Source organism: Zychaea mexicana, assembly GCF_025766255.1.
Source record: "Zychaea mexicana strain RSA 1403 chromosome Unknown BDB00scaffold_39, whole genome shotgun sequence".
NCBI classification, from domain to species: domain Eukaryota; kingdom Fungi; phylum Mucoromycota; class Mucoromycetes; order Mucorales; family Lichtheimiaceae; genus Zychaea; species Zychaea mexicana.
The window spans coordinates 134,418-161,217 of NW_026516702.1; the positions used below are offsets into that span (position 1 = coordinate 134,418).

Here is a 26,800-nt window from a genome sequence, read left to right on the forward strand (position 1 = left end):
TTTACCTAAAAGAACAAACCTCACCGTTTCTCTCGCTCTCTCTCTCTCTCTCTCTCCCCGCATATACATTTTTTTTTCGCTGTTGGGTCATGACGGTGTTTAACTCACGAAAACCGGAGCCGTATATAAAAGCAACCTGCACCGACTGTAAGACAGCATTGGAGTTTCTTCCTGATAAAGGATTAGCAAGTCAAAAAGTCCAAGTGAAATGCTGGTCCTGTGAAAAGGTTGTTGAGTACGAGCTCGATGCTTCGGGCACCGATCTCAAGAGCAACAGCAAATCGAGCAAGCCAAAGTTTTCTCGTAAACGAGGCACTGGTATGTTATGCATGACGTTACGGAGCCATAGAATTAAGGAAACGGATCGTTCGTTCTGATCGTTAGGCTATTATTAGACGAGAATCCAGTGTCGACGGAATACTACGACTTGTTAGGCGTACAGCCTACAGCTACCCAGGATGAAATTAAAAAGGCATATCGTAAAATGGCCATCAAATACCATCCTGACAAAAACAGAGACGATCCTACTGCCGAGGATAAGGTAACATTCTATTGGGGCAGTAATGAGGAGCAGGGATGTCCTGCTACCAGTAGTTATGGTAGTTGGAAATGCCAAGATTATCTTGGTCACTTGTAATTCCTGAAACACAAAAGTAACGACAACCCAAATTTCTCAACGTTAGTTTAAAAAAATATCGGAAGCATATCAAGTCCTGTCAGATCCAAAGCTACGAAAACGATACAACGAAATCGGCGAAGAAAACGGGCTGAAACCTGACGGCGGGTTTGTGGACCCTGAAGAGTTCTTTAGACAATCGTTTGGCGGTGAACGATTTGTGGATATCATTGGAGAGATTTCAATTGGACGAGATATGCGCGAAGCACTCGAGACAGCGGACGCAGAAAGCAATGAAAACGAACAGAACTTGACGCCCGAAGAGAAAGCTGAACGGGAGGCGCAGAAGGAAAAGATGGAGCAGGAACGTGCCCAGACGAGAGCCAAACGCGTCGACACATTGGTGACCAAGCTGAGCAATAAGCTCAGTCTTTATACTGAACGGCCGGACGATACACCCGTGTCGATTGCAGCATTCACCAACATTGTTCAGATCGAGGCCGAAGATCTAAAGCATGAAAACTACGGTGTGGAGCTGTTGCATGCGATTGGTGGAACATATACCATGAAGGCAAACCAGTATCTGGGCAAGAGTATCGCGTTTGGTCTGGGAGGCATGTTCCACAGCGTGCGTGAAAAGGGATATATCTTTAGCGAGACCGTGGGCACGTTGCGCACGGCATTGGATCTGCAGTCGAGCTTCAGTGAACTGGCCAAGGCTGAAGAGAAGGGCTTGACGGATGAGGAACGGGGTAAACTGGAGGAAGAAGCGGCTCAAAAGGTAAGGAGAACAAGGATGAAATAAATAAAAAAAAGAAGACGCGAGTGTTCTATGGATCATGCATAGCTAAAGAAAACAAATATGCCATGTGTGAATCCAGGGTCTGCAAGCGATTTGGCGCGGATCAAAACTAGAAGTGGAAAGTGTGCTTCGAGACGTATGTGACAAGGTGCTTAGCGACACAACCGTCAGCAAGGAAACGCGCAAGGAGCGTGCTGTTGCGCTGAGGATCATTGGCGGCGTCTACTCCAAAGTACGGCCAGATGTTTCCCCTGACGATATCCCCATGGACACGGCAGAAGCGCGCAAATCGTCGTCTTCTACCAGTGCTGCATAACACCCATACATAGACCTACATACACCCTCACATACTCCTCGCTCCCTCCTCTTCTTGTAATATTTTTTCTTTTTTAATTTTTACACTTGGTCGAATAACACACACGCACACATTCCCGCTATTGAAAAAGACGTAAACCATGGACTACTATGTTAGAGTGCGTATGCGAATGTGTTGATGAGCGTAGCAATGGTCGCACACACACGCACGCACGCACACCACAGGACACATCCCCCACCCCAGAGTGTAACTCGGCATTCACGCCACACGTCCTTATTGGATATGTTTCGCGGGATGTAGAATTGAACAGTATTAATAAAGCGAGCCCTTTTGCTTTGCTGGGCCCTCGCTTCTCTCTCACCCGCTTGTTCTCCTTTTCTTCTTCATCCACCCACACCCACTTGCCCATGGCTTTCCTTCGCTTCTTTGCTTCTTTTTTTTTCCTATCCTTGCTCTGTAGCAGCCCAACCCGTCCCCCTCCCCTCTCTTTCGCTCGCGGCGCTCGTAGAAACAACTCAGCGTAACACACAGGCAGCAATACACAAGCGACGAAAACAGGGTGCGGCCAATGAAAAAGAAGGAAAAGGACCCAAGAACCGTGTCAAAAAACAAAGTTAACGGGTACGCGCCTGTTTTCCTCTCCGCCCGTTATTGCTGCAAAGAGGTAAACGAAAAGCTGTATGATGTTACTTCCGAACCGGGGGTGTGGGGGTCAAGAAGACGCGCGCGCGTGTGTGTGTGTGTGTGTGTGTGGCTAGAATCTTTCGACCGCCTCTCTCGCTCCCTTTGCGATATGACGTGTTTTTATTATACAGAGCGTATGTGTGCGCACTGTGTTTTAGCTCGGTTTGGAACGATCGGTCTGTGCCACCGTGATGAAGTCTAAAGCTCTCTTCTTTTTCTTTTCGGAGACATACGAGGGTAAAGGGTAAAAGAAGACCAGAGGTTTTATTATAAAAAAGAGAGACTATACGTATATAGTGTCTATATAGCGGATGGACCAGCCGACCGGACGGGGGAAACGGACAACGGCAACGCCAGACATTGTAGGAAGACACCGAGATAACTCCCCTTCGCCGAACCTCGATGCTCTTTTTCGGTTGGCTTAGGGGCAGGGCAGGGCGGCGATGGCAGGTAACTCGCTACATGGGGTTTTGACAGCAGTTGGGAAACAAGAGAGGGAGAGGCGATTATTAGAACTTTGTGTAGATGTGTGATTGTGCTTCGTGTAAAGTACGCGCGACAAATCCTTTGGAAAAGCGATACTTTACCTACCACCGCGTTTTCCCTGCCCAGAAAACAAAACGGCGAGCATTCAATATGGACGCCAGTATGTGATCCCGACCACCACGAGGCGACGGAAGCCCAAGGAGCAGGAAGAGGAAGAGAGGGCCGAATGGGACAAGACGGGTTTCCTATAGTCGAAGTCCTCCTCCAAGACGACAGCGCGCCACCCAAAGAGGAGGAAGGACGGCAACAACAACAACAACGAAAGCGACCCAGAGAGGAAGACGACGCGACGGCAGCAAACGACCGGCGAGGACGAGGAGGATCTGCTGGTGCTGCCGTCGTCTGTACATATATGGCCGCACATGGGCCCCACCCCCCGGCCGAAGCAACCCCAAGCCGGCACCACAGCAGACACGGGCAAAACCGAGGTTATGGCGATCTATCAAGCGAAGATACAAGAGTGTACGTGGTAAGGAAAAGGTATAGCATGCAGGAAAAGGCAAGTTAGAAGAAGAGGGAAAAAATTTTGTGCGCTAAATGTAGCGTAACGGTGGTATGTACGATGGTAGCTATACCTTGAAAGGACCGCCTTTCTCTTTCTTTTACTGAAAGGTAGAGTTGACCCAGCGAGAGAGAGAGAGAACGAAGAAGAAAAGGAGCGGCGGGCGGACGGATATAGGGTTTGCATGGGTCAAACATTGGGGTGGAGGGAGAGGAGAAGAAAGAGAGAGAGGAGAAAGGACAGTAGTGAGGTTAGCAAAATGTTACTTGAGTGGAAAGAAAAGGGAGAGGAGAGGAGAGGAGAGGAGAGGGGCAAGAAAAAAAAACATAAAATAAACCGCGTCTCTCTTCTTTCTTGTGGCGGCGTATGTTATGTTGCCTCTTACTCAATGAGTGTGGATACGTGGTACTGTGTTCCATCTACGACATACCTTGTTGTGCTATGTATACGTGTGTTCAAAGAGAGAGAGAGAGCGCGCGCGCAATCGTTGTGACCATTACATTGAGGTTCCGATCAGCTTTCGAAAGCGTACTTGCCTCAATTGCTCTTATGCCGAAAACCTTCCAGCTATTTGTTACCTTGTGTTACGAGATGCATCTCTTCTCTATATACGCTGTTGTCCGTGATTATGCAAAACAAAACGAGGGAGTGAGAGAGCATAACAGTTAGGGGTTCGTGCTCTACGAGGGACAACTCACTATGGATATCTACAATCACCTTGACTGTCGGGTTACCCATCACCATCTTCCGGAGCCTATCCGTGTGTACCCAGCATCAAGCAGGGTGGATTATGTATAACAACAAGTAGCAGCAATTATCTATTAGGGTGCGGATGCATATATTACCTGGCAGCAACAATGAACGAACCAGTTTGCATAAGGAACCGGTCCGGATGGGTTTCTAGTAGACAGCAGCGCCGCCTAGTAATATACCCGTAGTAGAACAATCCATGTATTGTGGACAAACGACGCTCTTCTTTGGCTGAGCTCATAATTAAACTAGTAGTAACGCAGCTTCTGCTATGTTGCAGCTAATCCAGTCGTACTATAAACGAACGGGCTGGTTGAAAAATTACACTGTTTTCTCGGCTGGAAAGATGGTATATTACCAGTAATACTTAGTGAGGTATATAAAAAGAGCTAGATTCTATGTCTTGGCTGCCTATGCCTTCGCAAAACATACGTTACCATATTTAGATTGAATTCCACCAATCAAAATTGGCTGTAAATCGACACAAGAATCAGCAGGATAATTGAACACATTTTTCTTTTCTTTCCTCCCTTACATTATCATAGTCTTAAACCATGGGCAAAGACGGATTCCTTACACCCAAAGCAATTGCCAATCGCATCAAATCCAAAGGTCTTTTGAAGCTCAAATTCTACTGCCAAGTCTGCGAAAAGCAATGCCGAGACGAAAACGGATTCAAATGCCACGTCAACAGCGAATCGCATCAACGACAAATGCTGCTTGTAGCTGAGAATCCTGGACAATTCATGCACAACTATTCCGATCAATTTAAAAAGGACTTTTTGGCCATCTTGTCTCGAGCCCATGGCACTAAACGAGTGTTTGCCAACAACGTATACCAAGAATACATTTCTGATCGTCAACATATTCACATGAATTCCACTAAATGGAACTCACTGAGCGAATTTGTCAAATATTTGGGTCGAGAAGGTATTTGCCAAGTTGACGAAACTGAGCGTGGCTGGTACATTACTTGGATCGATAATAGTCCAAAGGCATTGGCAAGACAGGTAAGAATGAGATGTTATCAATTTTTCTTTTCTAGCGAGTGTACTTGGTGTTTGTGGTTGAGAATTTGCTTAGTAATGGATTCTAATTAACTGGATATTATCTGTGATATAGGCCGCTATTCAAAAGATGGACCGTTTGCAAAAGGATGAAGAAGAGCGTGAGCAGCAGTTGCTACAAGAACAAATAGAACGTGCGACCAAGGAAGCAGAAGAGCGTGGTGTGGCAGCGGAACAGCAAGCAACTGAGTTGAAACGAGACGAAGGCAAAATCAAGCTAAACATGTCACTTAAACCCGTGGCTAAAGCAACTACACCTGTTGTATCGAAGGGTGGTAATAACAAGATGCGGATGATGATGAAGAGTGGAGGCATCAAAAAGCCTGACCCTCCTCGACACCTCAGCCTGGCCAAGCTGGCCAAATCGCATCAGTAACAGCGCTTTCGCCTTTTCAATTTATAGCATACAACCTTTATTCACCACTTATTCTATCCATCCTCACCACAGATCCGATCCTTGTTACATCATTCATACAATATCCCCCTCCTACACATGCACATACAAACAAACCGTTCATACTAGTACTAGCAATAAAAGCATACAACAACAGATTTAAAGCCGGTTCCAATTATGCGCAGAAATCTGTATCAAATGTATTTATAGCAATTAATGCTATGCAGTGTGTGCGCCACCACTTGTTTGACGCTGTGCATGTCACACATATGCTTATACCTTGGGCTCAGCCTTTTTTATACCTTTCCCCTCTTCTCTTTTACGCACACGCACACACTTTTACTCTTCTTCCTTTCACCCCTACCACCTTTGTTTACATTATGCCAAGCGAAAGCCAAAATGATGAGATTTGCGTCGTTCCTTCCAACTCGACTTGCAGATCATCCGACATGCTCTCTGCGGCATTCCAAAAACAAGCAACAGTAGTAGACGGTACAAACTGCAATAGGCAACACCAACAGGAACAGCAGGAGCAACAACGCCAACCAGCTACACAACAACAGCAACGTCCCAACAGTCGGAAACAACAGCAACATGACCCCGCTCTACTGCGACCGTCTCAACTAGCTACGATGCTTAAAGACGACACAGCTATTACTTCCAGTAATTCTGACCAGCCTCTCTTGATTGACGTTCGAGATTACGAGCACTATGAAAAAGCACGCATCCGAAACTCAATAAATGTCAACCTGCCCACTCTGCTTATCAAACGGTATCGCCGAGGCACTGTCTCCAATTTCAACCTCGAGAGTTTTATCTCGACGGAGGAGGGCAAACAGTATTATCTGTCCTGGCTTCGCAAACCATCCACAAACTTGAATCAACAGCAACGACGGATTGTCGTCTACGACGATACCATGAACGACCTCGATTCGCATGCATGGATTCTGGTCGCCGTTCTGAAAGCTAGACAGAAACAACAGCTGCACCATTTCAATATTTGCACCATGGATGGCGGTTTTGATGCATTTGCTAGATGGGATGCTTGGGGTGCCTATTTGGTTGGATCTGTGCATGATAATTTGCTGGCTCCTAACGCGTCTTCGTCGTCATCGTGGGCACCGTGGGATGGTCCTCAACCAGCAGCAGTGGCAGAATCAGGAACGTCACCGTCACCGTCATCATCTTCAATAGCAGCAACGCTAGGTGTTCCTGCAACACCAACACAATCGCGTAGTGCCACAACGTTTTCGTCAGGGTCGTCGGCTTGGATCAATCCAATCGATACAAATGTTCAACGTAGAGCAAGTCTGTTCAGTTTGGATACGAGCTCTGCACGGTCGAAATTCCATAGTAATCGTCAGCGCAACAATAACAAGGATCATTTACACATTAAGCCATCCAGATCGTCTCGAGGGTTCATGAAACCAAATGGGTCATCAACAACGGCGACGACAACACTACAAAATAATGATAATGATAATGATGATAGACAGCAACAACGAGACCTTGCAAGTATATCTGAAGCGACAAGCAGCTCAACCAAAGAAACTCCACTGCAACAGCAACAACTCCCTGCTACTCCTTCCACTCCTGTTACTACCACTTCCACCACTTCCACCGTTGCTGCGCCTGATTCAAATGTTTGGTCTGCAGATGGCACCAGCGAAGGCAATCACGCGTTCATTATATCCGAAATCGTACCTGGTTTCCTATACCTCGGTCCTGAAATCTCCACGCAAGAGCAGGTGGTCAATCTGCATACAAGATCGATAAAACAAATCTTAAATATGGCAGAAGAATGCAACGATGATGTACCTGGTCTCAAGGATAGAATTAAGTATCATAAAGTGGCTGCCCAAGATACCGTCATCATGCAGAATGTCGAAGAAACCCTGAAACAAGCAGTCCAGGTGATAGGTAAGCATCTTAGACTGTAATATTTACATTCAACACATTCTATTATTAGATTAGAAGGAAAACAAACAAACAAGAACTCATAACATGTATATATCATCATAGACCAAGCAAAGCAGATACATGAACCCATCTACGTACACTGCAAGGCAGGAAAATCCAGATCGGTGGCTGCCATTTTAGCTTATTTTGTCGTATCCGAAAGATGGACACTGAAACGAGCATATAAGCATGTCATTAAAGCACGACCCAGCATGTCACCCAACATTGGATTTGTTGCAGAGCTGTTAAAGCTGGAAGAATGTGTCCATGGTCAAGTAAGTAATTTTGGTGCACCCAATTGGCAATCGGTCGATCCTAGTATACCGCCAAGTCCCGAGTCTCAACAAGCACTCGGTAAGGTGAAAATGGCTTGGTCTTCTGCTGCAAGTTGAAGAGATAAATATATCATTATACCAATTCCATGTTATATTGTGTAAAGCCGCCCCCTTGATTCCCTTCTTTCCGTCCAAACAAATGAATCCCCACCCCCTACCAGATTTCCCTTTTGCAAATATATATACACACATGTACGACATTACAACGAACCTTTGAAATATACATCTGATATACTACTCACACGCAACATAACGACCTTTTTCTTTTGTAGCATTTCCTCACCTTTAAAGATACACATAAGCGCATTTTGAATATAACGATTTTAAAAAAAAATGTGTATATGTATAATGTTTATTTGATTGTAATAGATGTGTTTTACAAGTCAAGTAGTAGATCCGCACCTCCAGGCGCTTGTTGTGCAGGTCTAACGTCTTGCTGGTTAACGACATCCGTAGCATATGGGTTGGCATTTGCGCCTTGGAGAGAGTTTACGCCATTGAAAGAGTGTCTAATGATAAAGCTTTTGCGTTAAAAAAATTATTGTTCGTCTCCAAAATGCTAATCTGCTAGTTTAATTGTACCTATTAGCGGCTAAACTATTATATCCAAGGTCATTAGGTAATGGGTTTTGATTGAGTTGCTGTTGTTGTTGTTGTTGTTGAGTGGGTTGCTGCTGCTGCTGTGCTACCGGTTGAACTGTTTGTTGTGGTTGGATAGGTTGTTGCTGTTGTTGCGTGAGCTGTGGAGCAATGAAGGCCTGTGAAGACGATCGTTGGAGTGCGGCAGAGGGCATCAAGTAACGTGGTTTATAGCGATGGATGAAGGTGGTAGGGCTCTTGTGATAAATGGACGCCAAAGTAGAAATGTGTAATAATAGTTCATCTAGGAATGCAGTATCCATGTTATCACTTTCTGTCGAAATTGGCGGCTTTTCTGATAAAACAATAGCCTATAAGCAAAAATAACAGATTAGTTTAGTATGTGCAAGTTTGCGTACTTGAGATTTTTGTGTACCTTTGCAGCAGCAGGATCTGTCGAAAGAAGACGCCAGTAGATATAACCTCTGTCACGCAGATCTGGATTATCTACTTCTTCAGTGGCCCACTTTAGAACCTTAGGAACAAGTTCTTGACCAGCGGTCGGACGTTTGATAAATAATTTGACTGTGGCTGTAAGCAGAGCAAGTTGCACCTGATTTGTAACGTAAAGAGTTATTAGTACTTCGCGCGTTGTTATATGTCTTATTTTTTGGGGGTTTACCTCGACAGTTTCCTCCAAAAATGTGTATAAGAAATCGTCCAAAAGTACGTCTGAGTTCTCTATACGATCGGCATACTGTCCAATAATCCAAATCATTGCTGCCTTCGCTTCTGGTTCATCCAAGTTATCCAAATTCTCGCAAAGAGTGGCAATGATGCTCTCATATTGGTTGGGGTATTTCCGGAAGATATCCTACCGAGAGACATATGCATTAAAAATAACTAGTCTTTCTTTCCTGAGCTTTCTTTTTGGCGTGGTTGATAATTACCTTGATCACAACAATGGCTTCCTGCACAACGTAATTTACTTTGGTCTGGATAAGTTCGAGCAAGGCGGATATGCACCGTTCAGCTGCACTCTCGATCTTGACAGCTAACCGTCCAATGGAACGAACTGCTTTCCGAACAAAATCGACATCCACTTCTGCTGCATATCTACGAATTAAATGACAGTTTAAGTACTATCTACCAATCTTTTTCCTTTCCTTTCCTCTCTCAGTCTCTACTCTATTTTCAATTGCTTACTCTTTCAGTTCACCAAGCACTTGGTCGACATTTCGCGGGTTTGCTAATCTGAAAATGATCTCCAGCTTGGCCAATTTAACGTAGATAGGATCATTGTATTTGCAAAAGAACACCTTCATATCATTGCGCAGAACTTCAGGTCGCCGTTGAATCACAAGTAAGATATTGCGTAAAGCGACGTATTGAACCTCAGGGCCGGATGACAAGAGGGTCACTACAATATACATTATCATTTGTTATTTTAAGTTAGAGCCAAAGATAGAAAGCGTCAACAAGACATTTGACTTACCAAGTGGAGGACTCAGTTTTCGACAGAAGGCGCTGATATCATTCTCGCTTTTCATATAATTCATCAAATACATGATCACCTTGACACAAGTAAGCACAACAGCGGAGTTGGCATGCTGAAGACGAGGAGCAATACGCTCAGCAAGCACTTCTGCATCTCCGGCTTCTTGAGGAACATAGTACATGAGGGCTTCCAAAATATAAGCTTGACCCCACCTTTGAATGGCATAGCATTAGTTTATATATTTCTTTCCACTCCTTCTTTTTGTTTGTTTCTTTAAATCAATCAGCTCCCAATTCCCAAAATATAACACTCACTCTGAGCATTCGTTAAGTGCTGCAGCAAGCTTGCTAGCAATAGAATGGTTCAACTTGAGCTGAATGTTGTCAGATCGTTCGGATATTTCAGTCAGAGCAGCTACAGCGTTGGCGACAACCTATATTTTTGGAAATAATGTTTTGTCAGATATGATAAACGTCCATTCTTTAATAATGCAGTATGTGTGTCTATTTGGTACCGTTGGATTTGCGTCCGTTAATAGATCTCTGAGCATATCGATAAACCGTTCGCTTTCGACCAAGACATTGTCATACATGTATAATTTAGCAACACATATCGCCGCTGTCTTTCGAACATAGGGATCGCGATCTCGCAGACAATGTCGTAAGGGATCCACAAGACAATCGACAATCTTTTCCACTTGTATATACCCCATCGTACGAATGGCTAGTGCGCGAATAAGTGGGTTAGGGTCTTCCACGTCCTAATAAAAGTAGATAACCATATTAATTCCTCTCAATAGAGTGCTCGGGTTATACAGTACTGCTAGCTGGCCTTTTTCTCCTTATCACTCGGCCAGTCGTTCTAATATGTGTAGATACCTTGATGAACATGGTAATGGCCATCATTGCCATGTCGGGCTTGCTTCTGGCATAATTAATCAAATACAAATACACCATTTTCTTGATTTCCAGAATGGGAACGTTCATGACATTGAGAATATCCGGGAAAAGTGGTGACATGTCATTGCCCATGGTCATGTTGGCTACGATTTTCTTCATCACTGTCTTTTTGCGCTGATGCTTTGGATCGCGCTTTTCCGAGTTGAGCTCGGCTCGTAGTTCCTGAATTTTGCCTAGAGGAATGACGTGATGTTATTGGTCTGAAAACTGTAGCCTTCCCCCACCCGCACCATTAATACATTGCTCTTGGAATCGGCTATGTTACCTCTTTGAAAATACTTGGCATCGGACATGGTTGGTTAGGCAAGACGAGAAAGAGAGAAGAGAGGAACCAGACAAAAGGGGAGTAACCGGAATATGAACTGTTTGTCTTATTTTGGTGCGCATTGGTGTGCTTTGACACACGTTACTCAAAGAAAAGAGATGACAAGACACAGTCAAATAGCAACCTTCACACTGTTTCTTTTTTCCTTTGGTCGTGTCGAATCTCACCGGAATACTTGATACTGCAACTTGTACCATCCAGTTTGATAAAAGTCATTCGAAAACTACTGCATGTTGATATATAAACATTAGGCCTAATGTCGTTCTGAAGCAAAAGTTGCGGGGTTTAGCGATTTAATTAGTGGAAGCAGCCGCCTTTTGCATCAACGATCGATGGCATGTCTAACCAAACAGGTAAGATGCCGCTTTTCTGGGCATATTATACATGTGAACAATCCCATGATATTACTTCTTGATGCTGATAAATGAGCAGCTATTAGATAGAAATATTTTTTGTGCAGGATGACAGTGTTATGTATACATATGATGATGCTTGAAGGCGTTTTCATTCTTCAATCAGTAGAGTGAGTTGAAGCTTGAGGATTTTTCTGGTTTGTGTGTGACTAAAAGGGAGCTGGACTGTTGTGCACGGGCCGTCCTCATTGTTCTGTCGCCTGGACTTTATACTTTTTGTTTTTAGCCCGTAAATTAGATGATACTACCAGCGACCACAAACATGTTGCATTACATAATCTATACTTGAAAAGTCGAAATGTTACAGTTTAAATCAATGACAGGACTGGCGAGCAGTGTCAACGTCAAAACCATGCACAGAGGACGTAAAATAATTTTCCAAAGTGATGCGATTTGCTGTAAGTGACACCTTGGTGGTGGACAACGTTTGTGGAAAATACGAGTAAACCAATACCGCATGATGTTGTATGCTAGTCCTGATAACAGGGGCGCAACGAAAGAAACAAACCATCATATTTAGCTAAGCAAATAGCATAATAATAATCAGATATGTACATACGAGGAATTTGGGCAAAAAAGAAAACATCAACGTTGAGAATAATACTTTATTCCAAATAGTGTTACATTTCACAAGGGCTAAAGAGTATGTCTGTAGAGAAAGTGGTAAAGCGGAAAGTATATGATAATACATGGCCGCTTATAAGTGTGTTCTTCATATGCAAAGGAGCAATTAAAGGGCGTCACCAGCATAAAAGACCAAATTAGTAGGATTTCTTTTAGAAGATGTAAAATGTATTTAAAATAACCACTAAATTGTTCTCACACCAGCAAAAAGCTAATCTTGGCTGATCAATTTTTTTCTTGCACGCAGCATCAATGTAGCGACGGCCAAGACAAGTTTGCTTCATATCATGCTAACAGTAGCTACATGGTGGAAGATGAGGAAATATTGTAAGGGTGATGCATACTGAGAGTTCAAGGTTGCAAATAATTAGAAAGCTACGCTCGCAGCTCCTCCGAATACTGCGGGAAGATCAACAGATTCTTCGTCAATGCACGTACGTTCCCGCAAACGAGTTACAGACAACGATCGTGCCAAACGCTCTATAATTGTGACAGCAAGTAACACTCAGCAAATACATACTGCTAAAACAGCACTAATCAAGTATATATGCGCTACTACTCAATAGTAAACGCTCTGCTTTAACTTTTCTCCCCAACCCAACAAAACAATGAGTCTAATCACATGTCGTCAGTGCTTTATGTGCTACCACTAAAGCCATTTTACATGCGCTCAAAGCTCTAGTTTGGGTAAAATTCTGTACAACGTTGGGCGCTGGCTATCCCCCGCTTTTAGTGTGGTGTATAGCAAAAAGTAATATAAAGCTTTTGTACACAGCACTCGATTACTCACACTTTTTTTCTTTGACCGTTCTTCATATCCTTTCTCTTAACGTTCCTTTTCGTCACCTCCATTTTTCCTGTTGTTTATTTTTTCTCTTTCTAAAGCGTTAATATGGATAATATCCGTGCAGTTATCAAAAAGTCGCCTGCTCCTGTTGTTGTTCAGACCTTACGCACGGCCCTTACTTTACCACCTGCTGCCGCCAGAGCTGTCATCAATGATCTTACAACTCCCACGTCCGTTCAGAAAACATATATTAAACGCATCAACAACTCTTTCTGGAAAGGAGCTTTGATCGGTAAAGACATCAAGTATGAAAGCGATGCCAATGCCATACGCCGCTTGCGTAAAGCCGATGTTGTTATTTTTGAAGTCCACGGTAACTAGCCTTCCTGCTGTTTATCGATATCTCTTTACATAGTACGATTCTAATGATCACATAATGATAATGGAACCACAGGTGGTGGATTTAGAACAGGAAATGCGACTATGTACATGTCAAGTTTCATTACTTGGATTGATATGTTGAAAGAAAAACACGGTCTCGATGCGATCATGATGTCGGTTGAATACGGTATGTTGTGTTGCTTCTCAAATAAGACGGTGGCAGCACTAAAAGCCCAAATCAAATGATTGATGTCATATTACAGGTCTTGCGCCAGCACACAAGTACCCCGGACCTGTGCTCGAGTGTAAAAAAGCGTACAAGCATTTGACACAAGATCTCCACGTTCCCGCATGGAAAATTATCCTGAGTGCAGATTCAGCTGGTGGAGCAATTTGCCTAGAAACCATGATGCGTACCTACTGTCCTGGTATTGTCGACGATTTGGACGCGCCGCGCACAAACTACGACATTGGAATACCTGCGGGTATGCTGATGGTATCGCCCTTGATTACACCCGAAACGACGTCGTGGTCTTGGGAGAATCTCGAGAAATACGACATGGTTGGCCAGCAGCTCGCGAAGCTTGTGTTTAAAGAATACTTGGATTATCCCAATGTCGATCCAGAGACGCTGCCCATCTTGCGTTTAAGCAAAATTGACAAGAAATTCGACCGATTTACTCCCAAGAGTGTTTTGGTCTTTGTCGGTGACAAGGAAGTCATGCGCGACGATATTCTCAACCTTGCAGAGTATATCGAAAAGGACGGTGCAATCAATATTCGCGTGTGTAAAGAAGCATATGCCCATGACTGGTACCTTATTCGCGAAATCGTTAAGCAAAAGGACAAGTATATGCTTGAGCAATACGATGAAGTGTTTGTGGACTTTGCTGCTTACGCTGTGGCCGAAGCTGCCGAGCAATTTACCAAGGAACGAGGACAAGGACAACAAGCCCCCAAATTGGATACTCCCGTTCCTATTGCCACCACCAATGAAGCTATGATAGCAGAGCCTATAGAAACAGTAGATGTACCACAACAGGATGAGAAGCAAAAACCAATAACTGTGGAACCGGAGAAGCCAGGAGTGATTGTTCCTTAGAAACGGTTTCTTTCTAATCACTATCGATTGTTCAGTAACATTTTCTATTCACAATATTTGTATTACGTCTTTCATACCATATCATTATTACTACAGATTTCAAAAAGATACTGAGTAAGCTTTTACTTTTTTTTGGTGAAAACGACTTGCTTCCAAAAAAGCTTATCTTTTGCACTTATCATTTGAAAGCCTCTGTCTCAAAGTCGGTGATGTTGACATATACAGTGTGATCCAAGCGGATCTCATATCATTCAAGAGTTTAGGTGCCAATTCAACAATTGAATATGCTTTTCTTGCTTCCTAGACGACGGAAACCGAAACTTGCATCTCATCCACTGCAATCTGAAAGTTGAATATCGACGTTTTAGAGTCTTCCCAATAGCGTTGGCGTGGTACATACTATATTTGAAATTTCGCTGCCTCATTAGTCTCGAAAACACGGACACATTAATATAATAGTGTGATAATGTAGGCTTCCATAAGCTATCGAGATGGCAGCAGGATTCTGTTGCACTGCAGTACCTAGATGTGAGCCCACGGTATGGCATCTTCTTCTCTGTGCCAGTTTTTCGCAAAAGAAAACTAGCTCGATTAAACATGCAGTACTTGACATGTATAAAACGTCAGTGCGCACCATCTCACCGTAGGAATTTGCTTATAGCCGGTTCTTCTCGCTGAGAATTTTTGCCTTTGACTTCAAGGGCAACGCAGAATAATCATACCGTCCTGCAACTCAGATGATCAGGAGACGGTCATTTTAAGATGCATCTAGTAGTTGAAGCTCTCGTATAGCCTTGCAAGAGCAGGAGCTCTTGCATTGGTGATACTTACAACAGCTACTTGCGTGCGTTTCATCCAGGAGTGTAAAAGTACATCTTTCTCAAGCTCATAATTTTCAGTAAATGTAGATAGAAACGCAACATTAGCTGTAACGAGGTGTGAAATCAAATGGGATGTGTATAGTTTCTGAATAACATTTTTTTAACTCTATATAACATCTTTTTATGCCTTTCATTGAGAAGATGGAAAAAACGCGAAAATGCACAGAAAAATTCAGAGAGAAATAATAACAGGCAGCATATCAATTATTCTCGGTTTTCATATCTTATTGTAGTGGTTGCTGCAACTTTGTTATGATCCGGTTTCTTTTCAATCAACCCGGCCTGGTTAGCGGCAGGCTTTCCCAACCGGTCCCGAAAGGTGCGCTATTTTATATCTCAGCCACTTAAGATTCAAATACTCCCTTATACACCGTGTCTTCTTTTTGTTTTCTTTTAGTACAGGACACATATAAGAAAAACCATGAGGTAGTATATCATAATCCAACGCACGATGGATCCTAAGAAGTTTTTACTAATAACCATAAACATAGTGCCGCCAAAGCGAAAGCAGAAATGTCGGAGGAAGAGCTCCGTAAGCAAGAAGAAGTCGAATTCAACACGGGTCCATTGTCAGTACTCCAGCAATCCGTCAAGAACAACAATCAAATCCTGATCTCTTGCCGTAACAACCACAAGATTTTAGCACGTGTCAAGGCATTTGATCGACATTGCAACATGGTTCTTGAAAATGTCAAAGAGGTAATTAGACCGTTATTAATGCTACGAATAACCGTTTTCTGATTCCTTTTTCTTCTCATTTGACAGATGTGGACAGAGACTCCTCGAACAGGCAAAGGATCCAAGGCAAAGCCTGTCAATAAGGATCGTTTCGTAAGCAAAATGTTCCTTCGTGGCGATTCAGTTGTTCTCAGTAAGTAATAGATTTAAAGAAAGAGGTGAAAACTTTTGTGTTCTGACTTTGACAATTTCTTAGTTCTGCGCAACACTGTTTAAAAACGAAAAGACGCGACATACAACAAAGCAATTACGTACACGACATCTCCAAAATCAGCTTGCGGTCGGAAAACGCTTCTTTTTCTCTTTTTCCGCCATGATATCACTCCCACAAGCTCTCCCTTTTTCTTTCCTCTTTCTTGTATCGACTTATTATTGTTGTTTACGGCAAAACTTTGGCCCCACTGCATATGGGATATCGCGACACGGGTTACGAATAAATTTGCAGTGTGCGTCAAGATCCGTTCTTTCGCGAGACAAAACTATACAAATATCGTCGAGCATACCATACACGCCGGTAGAAGTGGATTCGATGTCAAATGTTGTGAGATGGTATTTAAGCGTAATTGAGGATGGGAACTATACTGTTGGAATTGGGTTATACATGAGGAAACGAGGAGGGGAAGAATCTCTAAGGGAATATGATATAATACAACTTTGATGGAAGCAAAAATAGAATTGGGCTGTGACTTAAAAAAATCTAACAGAAAATGAAGGAGACCACTATTGATGTGCCTGAGTCCACATCATGGTAGAATCAACAGGTAGTTGTTGAGATCTGGATAGGCTATGCTGCTGCTGCTGTTGTGTTGTGAAAACCCCAGTACTATGGCGTCGATCAGGGACACTATTCGGAGGGGAACTTGGAGGAACATAGCTATGAACAACACTTGACGAGGAAAGTGACATTGGAAATGGTGGTCGTACTAGATTATTGGGTGATGATAGTGATGATGAAGATAGCGCTGATGCTGTCGCTCCATTATATGGCTCGCTGCTGCGCTGGGTATCTGGTGAGATGCTTGCTAAACCTGTATCTGGTGCTGATGTAGTATAACTTTTGCTGAATGCCGTTGAAGTAGTAGAGGCTGCGAGATTTTCTGATTCCTTGCCTTTGAACGATGTCGTTGTTGAAGCGTTTGCTTGCTTGCTTGATGAGCTAATTTTTTTGGATTTCCGTTGTCGGTTGCTCTTCCAGTGTTCCACTTCAAGATGAAAGTATGTTAAGCCTTCAGAAAGACCATATGGGTTTGATTGTGGGTCCTAGCAGCAAAGCGTACCAATAAGCTATTTTAAACCTTTCTCTACTTTTGTGAGCGAGATATTGAAAACCTTACTGTAACAGTGACAGTGTGCTCTGTAATTGACGTGATTCGTGCTACAAGCCATTCCCGCGTATTCATTTGTTGGGCGACACTGTTGGATGGCTTCAGGAAATAATGTGGTGCGTTAATGTTGAATGCTGCCCACGGTTTTCCAGTGGAATTTCGAGTCGGCAAAAATAATGCAACATCACCAATTTGGAAACTAGGTAGAAACAAACATGTGAATTCCTGTAAGCTGCCATATATGTGTCAAACGATATTGTGGATGATTGAAAGACTTACTTTCGGAAAGCAATTTTATCGTGTCCACTACTTGAGACTTTGTTGTATTTTTCTTTTAGTAAAAAGAATGTTAATAACCAAGTCTTCATAGGCATGGTTCTTCGGTTGCAGACGTTACCTCGAAGATCTTTATACTCGCGTTTCCATCGTCTTGTAAGGTCGTGCGCATCCCGAACTTTTGTACGAATACGTTCAACAAACTTGTCAGAGTCCACGCTGCCGACTGCTTGCAATACACGCGTCCACACCGCCAAATCGTCTTGTCCGCCAGTTATGATGAGCTTTTTAGTCATCGCCCTGGCTTCTTCTTCATCCACTGAAAGCTGGAGCTGGTTTGTCAACTCGTAAAAGATGCCCTTGCGGAACTCTTCCAGTTTCTCAGCCATTTGAGTGGCTGTTGCATACAGCTCCAAACGCTCTTCGTCGAATGCAGCCATCCTGGATGCCACTTGGCCATGGTCTTGCTCAAGATCCTGTAGCTTCTATTGTGAAATCACCATATTTACATCAAAGGTAAATCTCTTTTTGTCGACAGCGCAGTACATAAGGACGAGCTTTCAAATTTTACCTGTCTTGTGGCTTCTACTCCGGTTGCGAAAGTCTCCAGACTTTCCTTTAGGATGTCTAGTAAAGTTTCTATATCCTCCTCTCCCACTGGGAAGTTAATCGGTCGACCGTATTTCACTATCAGCGCCACCAGCTCATTGTGTGTATTACGTCGCTGCTGCAGAATCTATGTAAAGGCATTTATAAATTTGCTGACACAAGAAAAGATTCAAAGTTGAAACAATGCAAATTTTGTACCTCTTCAAGTGCTTGGTGTTTACTCATCCAGTCATTCTCAGCTCTTGTAACCATGTCTCGAGTCTATTTAATTGCGTTGACTCCCTAATCAGTATAAAACATATACGAGAAAGTGTATCAATGCTTTAGCATACCTTGGCAAGCTGTTGCTTGATTTCATCTCGTGCCTGCTCCGTATCATCCAGCTGTTCAAGCCGTTGTTCGGCCTATGCGTATAATCAATGAGATCCATGTTCCAGGGCCATTCTACAAGGAATACACAGCCCAGAACTAGAACTTACAGTTTTCATCTCTTTTTCAGCATAAGCACGATAGTCTTTGTATTCCAAAGAGAGCTTTTCTAGCTCATTTCGTATCTGTGCGTTCTCGCTTTCCAATAAGCTGTTATGTGCTTTTGATTCTGATGCCTCTTCTAAAAGCTTCTTAATTCGTTGCTTATACTCTGATTGCAAACGATCGATTTCGTCCTGGTGTGTTTGCTCCAAAGCTACATTATGGTTTTGGGATTCTAAGTGTTGCTGGTCTATTTGTGTTTGCAACTCTTGGAGCTAATGAAAATTGAATACATGTGAGACATGATACCGCTACACACATTTTCTGCCATTCATAAGAGTCACTGTGAACATACCTTTGCGCGCCAGTCTCCTTCGACACTTGCTATTCGAATATCGGCAAGATTATCCTTGATTTGAGCTTCTTTCAATAGCTGATAATAAATGATGCAATGACCATAGATTAGGTACACGGTTTCCGACATTTGCTATGGAATTATTCGTACACTTACACTCTTACGGTTGTCTTCGTACGTCTGTCTCTCTTCTTCTAGTAGCTGTTCCAACTCCTGGACTTGAAGCCGCAAATCTTCCTTTTCATGCTCGTTTTGCTCTTTGACAATCTCCATCTAAAAATTCTGTTAGTTCCACTAAACTCATCAAGAGGATAAAAGGATATAATATAATACCTGATTTTGCTCGTTATGTAGTTGTTTTTGCAGACTTGCTATCAAGTCCTCTTGTTCGCGAACAATCTCCCTAAGTTGATCAACCTCCTTGTTTGTAGTATCAAATCTATGAGGGACCGACTGAGCCGACTGTCGACCAGAGCTTCCATCCTCGACAACCGAATACGCTGATAAAGTAAGGCTACTTGGCGCATCATTGTTATTGGCTAATACGTTGCCAATACTTTTCTTTTCAAGCGTCTTTTCCAGTGCAGCAATCCGAGCTTCGTATTTCTATACAAACAGTAAATATTATCAGATTTGGAGTCAATAAAACTCATAATTACTTAAAAAAGAATCGCAAGGAAAAAAAAGAGAAAATCATCATCTCTTTACCTTGGCCTTTTCTTCTGCAACGTTAAGCGCTTTGGTTTTCTGACGAAGCTCAATTTCCAAGGAATTAAACGTCAACAGCGAGCGCTCTTTGCTTAACGGTGAGCCTCTGTATTCGCTAGCAGGATTGTCCGTGATACTCGAGAAAACTAAATGTCAAGGGTTAGCAAGCAGAGCTACATTTAAATAGGTAGCTGTTAACGACAACTTTTTTTTGGGTATATCCCATACATGTCGCTTCCATTGCTTTGAAAAACTCTGCCCGAAGTCCATCCAACTGCTGCGACATGACGTGTAATAAGTCGACAAATTTATCGGTACCGCGCGTAATAGAGCTCTGCTGAATTGCTTGTTTGGTACTACTGATACGCCGAAAGTTGTCAGACGGGCTTGATCCTCGTCCTAATATGTTGGAGAACGATATACGATTGCTGGATTTAGGAGATCTCGATGTTGACTGAACATGTGACGATCCATAATACTGTCCAAGAATCCGGATAAAGTCTAAAAAGGAGTATATCATATATTATTTTTATATTGAGCAGGATGTATCTATTGTTAAATGCGTGATATACAAATTCAAGCATACCAATAATGTCTTTACGGGTGATATCCAGCTTGCTCTGTTGTGAGTTGATAGTTGAAACTTCACAATGCGTCGTCGATTCATTTTCAATATCTGGTGGTGTAGAAGCAAATATTGAGATCTTTCGTTATTTTAAAACAGCAAGGCACCTTTCCACGGAGACAGACATCACCGGACCATACCTTTTACTTCAAATGGTAATGATTTTAAAATATTGCGAACAAAGTCCTCGCGTCGCTTAGTTTCTTCGGTTCGATATCCAGCTAGCAAGTCTGCAATCGCATTTGCACCTTCTGCAAGTATCTGGTTTTCGGGAAAAGAGCAAAAAGTTGTTTCAGCCTGAAGTCAGATAAATTACAATCAATCATCGGCAAAAAATTATAGAAAAAAACTTACAGTATTATACTCTTTCCGTCTGACCACTTCAATAAGGAGATATCCCTATTAGAAAGTATTTAAGAGAAGACATTGAGTCGCTTCCGAGAACCAAATACAATGAAAAATCCCAAAGTGGACAAATTTTACTTACGTAGGCAAATATCACTTCTTGGAGTGCTTCCAAGTCTCCGTCACATCGTTCTGCTTGAAAATCCGAGATCCATTTATTTGCATCCTCTATCCGTGGTGCAACAGCAGCAATTTCACTCTGGAGTTGAGAAACAATGCCCATGTTTTCCAGGAACTGCTCGATACTTTTCCGTTTTGCTAGAACTAATGTAACGACTTTCTGCCGAATGCTGGTTTCGTATGCATGTAATTTGGGTAAGTAGTCGTTGACGTGTATTTCGGCGAGATGGCTGAATGCTTCGAGTGTCTTTTTGGCATGCGATGTCAGTGTTGGGCTGGTAGGGCTTCCAGAGTAAGAGCCAAAATCTCCACCGAGGGCTGACGTCGATCCTTGATCCCGTATAACACCGCTTCCGGCAATGCTATTGTTATTGTTGTTGCTGTTGTTAGCAGCAAGAAAGGATACCGGGACATGGAGCAGTTCGGATATTTTGCTGTGTACTCGACTCAAATCACGCTTGATCTTTTCCCGCAAGAATTGTGCCTTTTGTAGAATTTCTTGAATGTCTGATGCGACAGCATCGAGTGAGTGCAAGTCCTGATCCTCTGTAATTTGCTTTTGCAGGTCCTTTTCATAACGGTTGATGTCCATGGCCAAGTCGTGTAGCTCCTGCAGCTCTTGGCCCAGCGATGTGCATAATTCACGAGTCCCGTTCTTAGCCTTGTCGATACGAACTGTGTCGATAAAGTGAATGAGTAGTCGCTCTTCAGGAGCTGTCATTGCTGTACTTGGGTTGACGATGCTGCGCATAATTTCCGGATGTACTCGAATATTCTGTAAGATAGTCAGGTTGATTTCAGTTGTCTCAACAAGTGAAGATTGAGTGGCAAGCTCTTTTTCGGCAAAGGAAGAGAACGAGCCAACATTTTGATTGGCCATGTAGCTATGCGACTCGAGGTTGGTCATGGCAACATTTATTGCCATGCTCTGCATCTTTTGTTCCTCCACCGCATTCCTTGACAGTCGGGCATGGGTTGATAGTGCCTGGATCAAAATCTGAAAAGAAAGGGAAGAAGCGCCCGCGCCTCAAGTTATTATTATCTCACACCCCCTTTTTGTGTCATCATAAACAGTTGTCCAAAAAAGAAAGTAAAGCAATCGCTTACTTGGCTATAGGCGTCAAAGCTGCCAAAGAGTTCCAGATAAAGCTGACATGTGTCTGAAAGGGTTGAGCCAGCAATGCCTTTGGCACGTGCCAATGCGTGGACTGAAGAGGGTTCTGTGTGCAATATCCAATTGGCTTATGAATAAACCCAGTCTACGTATGCCAATGTCACAAAAATGGAAATGTTACCATCAAAGGGAGGAACTTTCTGTTCAAGGCTCGGCGTTTCCAAGTCGAGTAACTTGTTCACTTCGTCTTCTGTTGCGTTCAAGTAGTGTCGATCGTAGACAAACACCAAATACTCTTTCTACAGTTTAACGGACAAATAAAGTCAGGGCAGTTAAGAAGGAAAATTCATATATCCCGAATTAAAAAAGGGTGCTGCAAGACAGGGAAATTATCGCTTACATCTCCAGTGGCAGTGATAACTTCTTCCAGCTGGCTCGCTTTGACTTGAGTTCCAAAACTGGTCATCAGAATCTGACAGTCAATCGGCACACCGGTACTTTCTTCAATGGTGCGCTTAAATTGTTCGAGACTAGTTGTGCACGATTAGAAACTTTGTAGACGCTATAATAATAATAATAACAGCAGCAGCAGCAGACACATTCATAGCAATAGTGGAGATATCAAAGCGCTTGTAGCTGCGGAATAGAAAACCGCAATACACAGGGACTTTACCTATCTATGGTGGCATTTTGGCTGGACCAACGCACATGTCGGCCGGTCTCAGCCCTGTATATCTTCATTGTAACGGCCTCAGCGTCCTTTTAGCAGAACGAATTTCTTTGTAATTTGAGTGCAAGCCAGTCACTTGGAATGACGAGGAATAATAAAAGAAAAGAACAGCAGGCTGGAAAAAAAAAAGGGAAGGATAGACGCATGACAACGGACTTTCAACAGCCTTTTGATATTTGTATCACATTCAATGGAAAAGGAGATGCGGACACTTTATTGTTCTCTAGTCATTGATACAAGTCCATTTCCATTGCCCAGAATATGGACGGCGAGTAAAGATAAACTCGCCGTCTGGTCTCGAAGTACGTTTTGGTTGTGGATTGCTTGCCGTAGCGATATCATCCAAGAGATCACACCGGATATGGCCAATCCGGCCTACACGAAGTAACCTGAGCCGATGAAGCGAAAGCAGCCACCGCCGTACGAGTTCAGGTTCACGTTCAGTCATCTTTCCACAGTTGTAGATGGTAAGCTCACGCAGATGTTGGAAGGAGCAGATCGTACGTGTCGTGGCAACACTGATCCATGAGTGGTATAGCGATAGTTCTCGTAGCCTAGGAACATTGTCTGGCAACAACCCTCGCAGCACATCCACAGATGTCTCGTCTTGCTCCATCCACAATTTCTCTTCCCCTTTTTGTTGCCCACAACGACCGGTAGAAGAAGAGGAACAAATCGCCGCCCTGCGCATCTCCATCCTAAGTTCGAGTATCTCCAAGTTCGGCAAGCATTTAAACAAATTTGTCAAGGCCGGTGTCGAAACCACAGGATAGCACAGTCGCAGCTCCACAAGTCCTTTAAAGCTACAAAGTGTCGTCAGTGATATGTCTGTCAAATGTAATTGGTGCTCTGTTCGTGGTAGTTGGAGTAACTGAAGCGGCTTCTTCACAGGCGATGATGACGATGAGGGACTGTTGCTTTTACTGTTAACTACTTTGAGTGGATGCATATTTCCGTTGGGAGATGGTGAGCGCCGTCGCTGTGCTGTGTTGCCAGGTGGTGAGGCGCGTGCTGAAACCAGCCGAGCTCCTGGTGTTGTTGTTTTCGGGTCTCGTGGATGGAAATCCAATTTAGGTGATAGATCGAGTCGTCGCAAAGTTGCAGAGTTCAATACTTCGACAATGACATCCACGTTTCCGCCTGTCCGCAACTGTGTAAGTCGAAAATCCTGAAGTTTGTCGAGTCGTTCCAACATCCGCACTATACCCACCAACACCTGAGGTTCTTGGCATGACAAGTGTAGTTGCTCCAAATTTTTAGCATGTTGCTGCATACTCAGCAGAGTCAAGTTCGTTGTTTCGATGTTTAGCATTTTGAGCGACACCAGACGGTGACCTGCGTTTCGTATTAATATTTGCAGTACAGGCTGTGTGATTGTGCATGACGATATGTCGAGATGACGTAGGTGTTGGAGCCGTCCAATGGCACGGCAGCCGTTAATGCCGAGGTTCTGGTATCGAAGCGACAGCGTCTCAATCCGGCCACATTGTCCCAAAACAAAGTGCAGCGTTGATTCCGACAGAGTGAGGCTCATGTGGGGTACTTTAAACATATCCATTGCGAGTGACGACAAGTTGTGTGAGGGCCGCATTTGGTACAAGTGGTCGCGTTGTTCAAAAGGCCATACTTTGGGCGTGCTGCCGTATCGATCGAGTTGAAGCTTCGTCAGCTGTGGCAAGGAGCACGCTACCATGTTTATAGCCTCGGGTGTCAGGCACCAACAACCACTCAGGTTTACCTGTCGGATCGTCCCGAGGTCATCAATATTCGCCTTGCCAATGGTCCCGGTTACTGTAGACGTTGTCGCTGTTGATGAGGACATTACGCTTGGAAGTATAATGGGAATTGCACGTTTGCGTAAAATTGAACCGAGGACAGCGTTTGTTATGCGATCGCCGTGGCGTGAAAGATCGAGCGGTGACCAGCACCCCGGATTGCTGCATAGTAGATTATGCATTCGTCGGCTTGATATAGCCAGCTGGCACTTGTCGGCAACATCGTCCACAAAACGTAAAATGATGAGAAGCAGCTCAGAAGGAAGCGTGTCCATACGAATTTGAAGAAATAGAGGAATAAAAAAGAAAGCGATACTTTACAAAGGTTTCAGGGTCACGTTGTATTTTTACCCAACAAAATACGCGATAACGATCGCATCGTGTTTGTCGACGAAATATTTCGACTTTAATTTTACATCAAGTGGTAGCGAAAGCTAGACTTGCTCTATGCGCTGGTCACGATGAATTGTACGATAAGCGGGTTTGTCACTTTGAATATTGAGGCCGTCGAGGTAGCATATGCGCACTGTACGTATATATGCGAACGTCTTGTGTTCAAGGATAATGCACCCCTGCCTGTGCGTTGGCGTACTATGATTTAATGGCGTTTTTGGCTACGGTTGCACAACGATTCCTGCCACGTCGTTTTAAAAAGCTGTACAACGTTCCCTTATTTGCCCGTGAGATGGTTGTTTCGACACATACATCCACGTTTCTCTTGAAGACTGTCAGAAACTTCAGAGGTTGTTTGAGTGACCAGTTCTATTACTGCCTTATAATATGAGATACCAAAATCGCCAAAAAAGCAATTATACGTGGACTATAACTAGTGAGAAAAACAGCGTTTATAGTGTTGTTGGTCTTGGAAATCTACAGAATAGCTTTGCTGGTGCAGTGCTTTTCATACAGCCGAGCACTCAGTAAGACCTCTACATCTTTATTTTATTCGACTCAATCGATATTCTATGATATAAGGCATCAAAACTTTGAACCTAAAATAATCAACCGTCGTAGTTTATGTAGCATGTGCGAATACTACGTTAAGATACAGAGTATTTTTTATCATGGAACAACAGGCACAAATTAACGAAATTGACTGTTGTATTAAAGACTAATATACTATCCTGTGCCTGTTTGCATTTTGTCGAACCTGGACGGCGCGTCGTTTTGCAATATCTCGCTACATACGAAGGCAGCAAAGGTAAAACCGTACCACCAGCTTTAGTTGTAGATATACAAAGCTTTTTCTTGACAGCTTTAGCTATTTCATTTTTATTTTAATAAATGATAAAGTACGACAATTCCTAATAAGCTATTATTATACCGTGATATATGAAATTATAGATGTACATAGATGACAACAATGCTCTATCGAATAATTCTTCTTTTATTAGGCCAACAATTCTGCTATGATACGAATAACATTGGCTAAGATATGAAAGAGATAATCCATGATTACTGACCATTTATAATAAGATTGTTTCCTATAACGTTTTAGATGTTTATCAAACTATATATACTGTTTACGAACTAAGCTTAATTAATTGAGTAGGAATTTTGAAGTGATCAATGATGATGCTAGACCTGTTTTGTATACGAGGTACCACATGAATAAGCGATTGCTTTTGCATTATCATAGTACACAGAACGTTATTGGGGTCACAAAGCAAAAAAGGTATATGGAGAAGGTATGCTTAATCATGGATTGTTGATGGAGATTTCGAGTTAAAGACATTGTAGAGACGAAGCCACCGATAATGAACATTATGTGTCGCATGATAAATGCGACTATCTCGTTTGATAACGCTCACTTGAATTAATATAGCAATATATGATCAATCATATTTTGAATCCTTTTCTTGTTGAGTATGTAGCCAGGAGTTGGATGCCTAATATATGAAGTAGCACACACAGCGAGCTCTGTGTTATATCATCAGCGTCAGCAACCGTAAAGGCCAAAATACTTAAAAAGCGAGATTGCTCTTGATTCTTTTCCTCTCCCTACATATTCTTTTACAACAATCTCTTC

General features: G+C 43.0%; 9 protein-coding genes across 9 annotated transcripts; 6 read left to right on the top strand and 3 right to left on the bottom strand.

The window, feature by feature from the left end:
• The first annotated feature begins 10 nt into the window (after window positions 1–10).
• On the top strand, window positions 11–2,059 carry BDB00DRAFT_939187 (X-domain of DnaJ-containing-domain-containing protein). Its single transcript, XM_053129311.1, has 3 exons — window positions 11–541; window positions 684–1,397; window positions 1,498–2,059. Exons 1-3 carry the CDS (start codon window positions 485–487, stop codon window positions 1,732–1,734), a joined length of 1,008 nt encoding a protein of 335 aa, XP_052979402.1. The 5' UTR covers window positions 11–484; the 3' UTR covers window positions 1,735–2,059.
• Window positions 2,060–2,875: 816 nt separating this feature from the next.
• BDB00DRAFT_386318 (uncharacterized protein) lies at window positions 2,876–3,996 on the top strand. The gene is made up of 2 exons (XM_053117175.1): window positions 2,876–3,433; window positions 3,534–3,996. The coding sequence occupies exons 1-2, from the start codon at window positions 3,131–3,133 to the stop codon at window positions 3,957–3,959; spliced, it is 729 nt and encodes a 242-aa protein (XP_052979403.1). The 5' UTR covers window positions 2,876–3,130; the 3' UTR covers window positions 3,960–3,996.
• Window positions 3,997–4,770: 774 nt separating this feature from the next.
• Window positions 4,771–5,659, top strand: BDB00DRAFT_764120 (domain of Kin17 curved DNA-binding protein-domain-containing protein; the record flags this gene model as incomplete). Its single annotated transcript, XM_053119438.1, has 2 exons — window positions 4,771–5,226; window positions 5,339–5,659. The coding sequence occupies 2 exons, from the start codon at window positions 4,771–4,773 to the stop codon at window positions 5,657–5,659; spliced, it is 777 nt and encodes a 258-aa protein (XP_052979404.1).
• A 398-nt stretch (window positions 5,660–6,057) lies between these two features.
• BDB00DRAFT_788193 (uncharacterized protein) lies at window positions 6,058–8,028 on the top strand (the record flags this gene model as incomplete). The annotated part of the gene is made up of 2 exons (XM_053120770.1): window positions 6,058–7,597; window positions 7,700–8,028. 2 exons carry the CDS (start codon window positions 6,058–6,060, stop codon window positions 8,026–8,028), a joined length of 1,869 nt encoding a protein of 622 aa, XP_052979405.1.
• A 515-nt stretch (window positions 8,029–8,543) lies between these two features.
• Window positions 8,544–11,300, bottom strand: BDB00DRAFT_764258 (putative beta-adaptin; the record flags this gene model as incomplete). Its single annotated transcript, XM_053119446.1, has 10 exons — window positions 8,544–8,921; window positions 8,987–9,163; window positions 9,233–9,424; window positions 9,501–9,666; window positions 9,757–9,970; window positions 10,046–10,260; window positions 10,363–10,481; window positions 10,563–10,808; window positions 10,927–11,180; window positions 11,273–11,300. 10 exons carry the CDS (start codon window positions 11,298–11,300, stop codon window positions 8,544–8,546), a joined length of 1,989 nt encoding a protein of 662 aa, XP_052979406.1.
• Window positions 11,301–13,176: 1,876 nt separating this feature from the next.
• Window positions 13,177–14,700, top strand: BDB00DRAFT_976119 (Alpha/Beta hydrolase protein). The gene is made up of 3 exons (XM_053129919.1): window positions 13,177–13,529; window positions 13,611–13,724; window positions 13,801–14,700. The coding sequence occupies exons 1-3, from the start codon at window positions 13,262–13,264 to the stop codon at window positions 14,637–14,639; spliced, it is 1,221 nt and encodes a 406-aa protein (XP_052979407.1). The 5' UTR covers window positions 13,177–13,261; the 3' UTR covers window positions 14,640–14,700.
• A 1,333-nt stretch (window positions 14,701–16,033) lies between these two features.
• On the top strand, window positions 16,034–16,474 carry BDB00DRAFT_883238 (small nuclear ribonucleoprotein Sm D2; the record flags this gene model as incomplete). Its single annotated transcript, XM_053128215.1, has 3 exons — window positions 16,034–16,219; window positions 16,286–16,391; window positions 16,455–16,474. 3 exons carry the CDS (start codon window positions 16,034–16,036, stop codon window positions 16,472–16,474), a joined length of 312 nt encoding a protein of 103 aa, XP_052979408.1.
• Window positions 16,475–16,978: 504 nt separating this feature from the next.
• BDB00DRAFT_872660 (uncharacterized protein) lies at window positions 16,979–23,007 on the bottom strand (the record flags this gene model as incomplete). The annotated part of the gene is made up of 21 exons (XM_053126987.1): window positions 16,979–17,518; window positions 17,593–17,782; window positions 17,863–17,914; window positions 17,981–18,344; window positions 18,431–18,595; window positions 18,667–18,729; window positions 18,801–18,872; window positions 18,948–19,214; window positions 19,295–19,372; window positions 19,451–19,567; window positions 19,628–19,900; window positions 20,003–20,148; window positions 20,231–20,503; window positions 20,589–20,678; window positions 20,768–20,888; window positions 20,982–21,026; window positions 21,115–22,149; window positions 22,260–22,372; window positions 22,448–22,565; window positions 22,667–22,796; window positions 22,940–23,007. 21 exons carry the CDS (start codon window positions 23,005–23,007, stop codon window positions 16,979–16,981), a joined length of 4,320 nt encoding a protein of 1,439 aa, XP_052979409.1.
• A 153-nt stretch (window positions 23,008–23,160) lies between these two features.
• Window positions 23,161–25,451, bottom strand: BDB00DRAFT_386624 (uncharacterized protein). Its single transcript, XM_053117176.1, has one exon. It carries the CDS (start codon window positions 25,044–25,046, stop codon window positions 23,220–23,222), a length of 1,827 nt encoding a protein of 608 aa, XP_052979410.1. The 5' UTR covers window positions 25,047–25,451; the 3' UTR covers window positions 23,161–23,219.
• Between the last annotated feature and the right edge of the window lie 1,349 nt (window positions 25,452–26,800).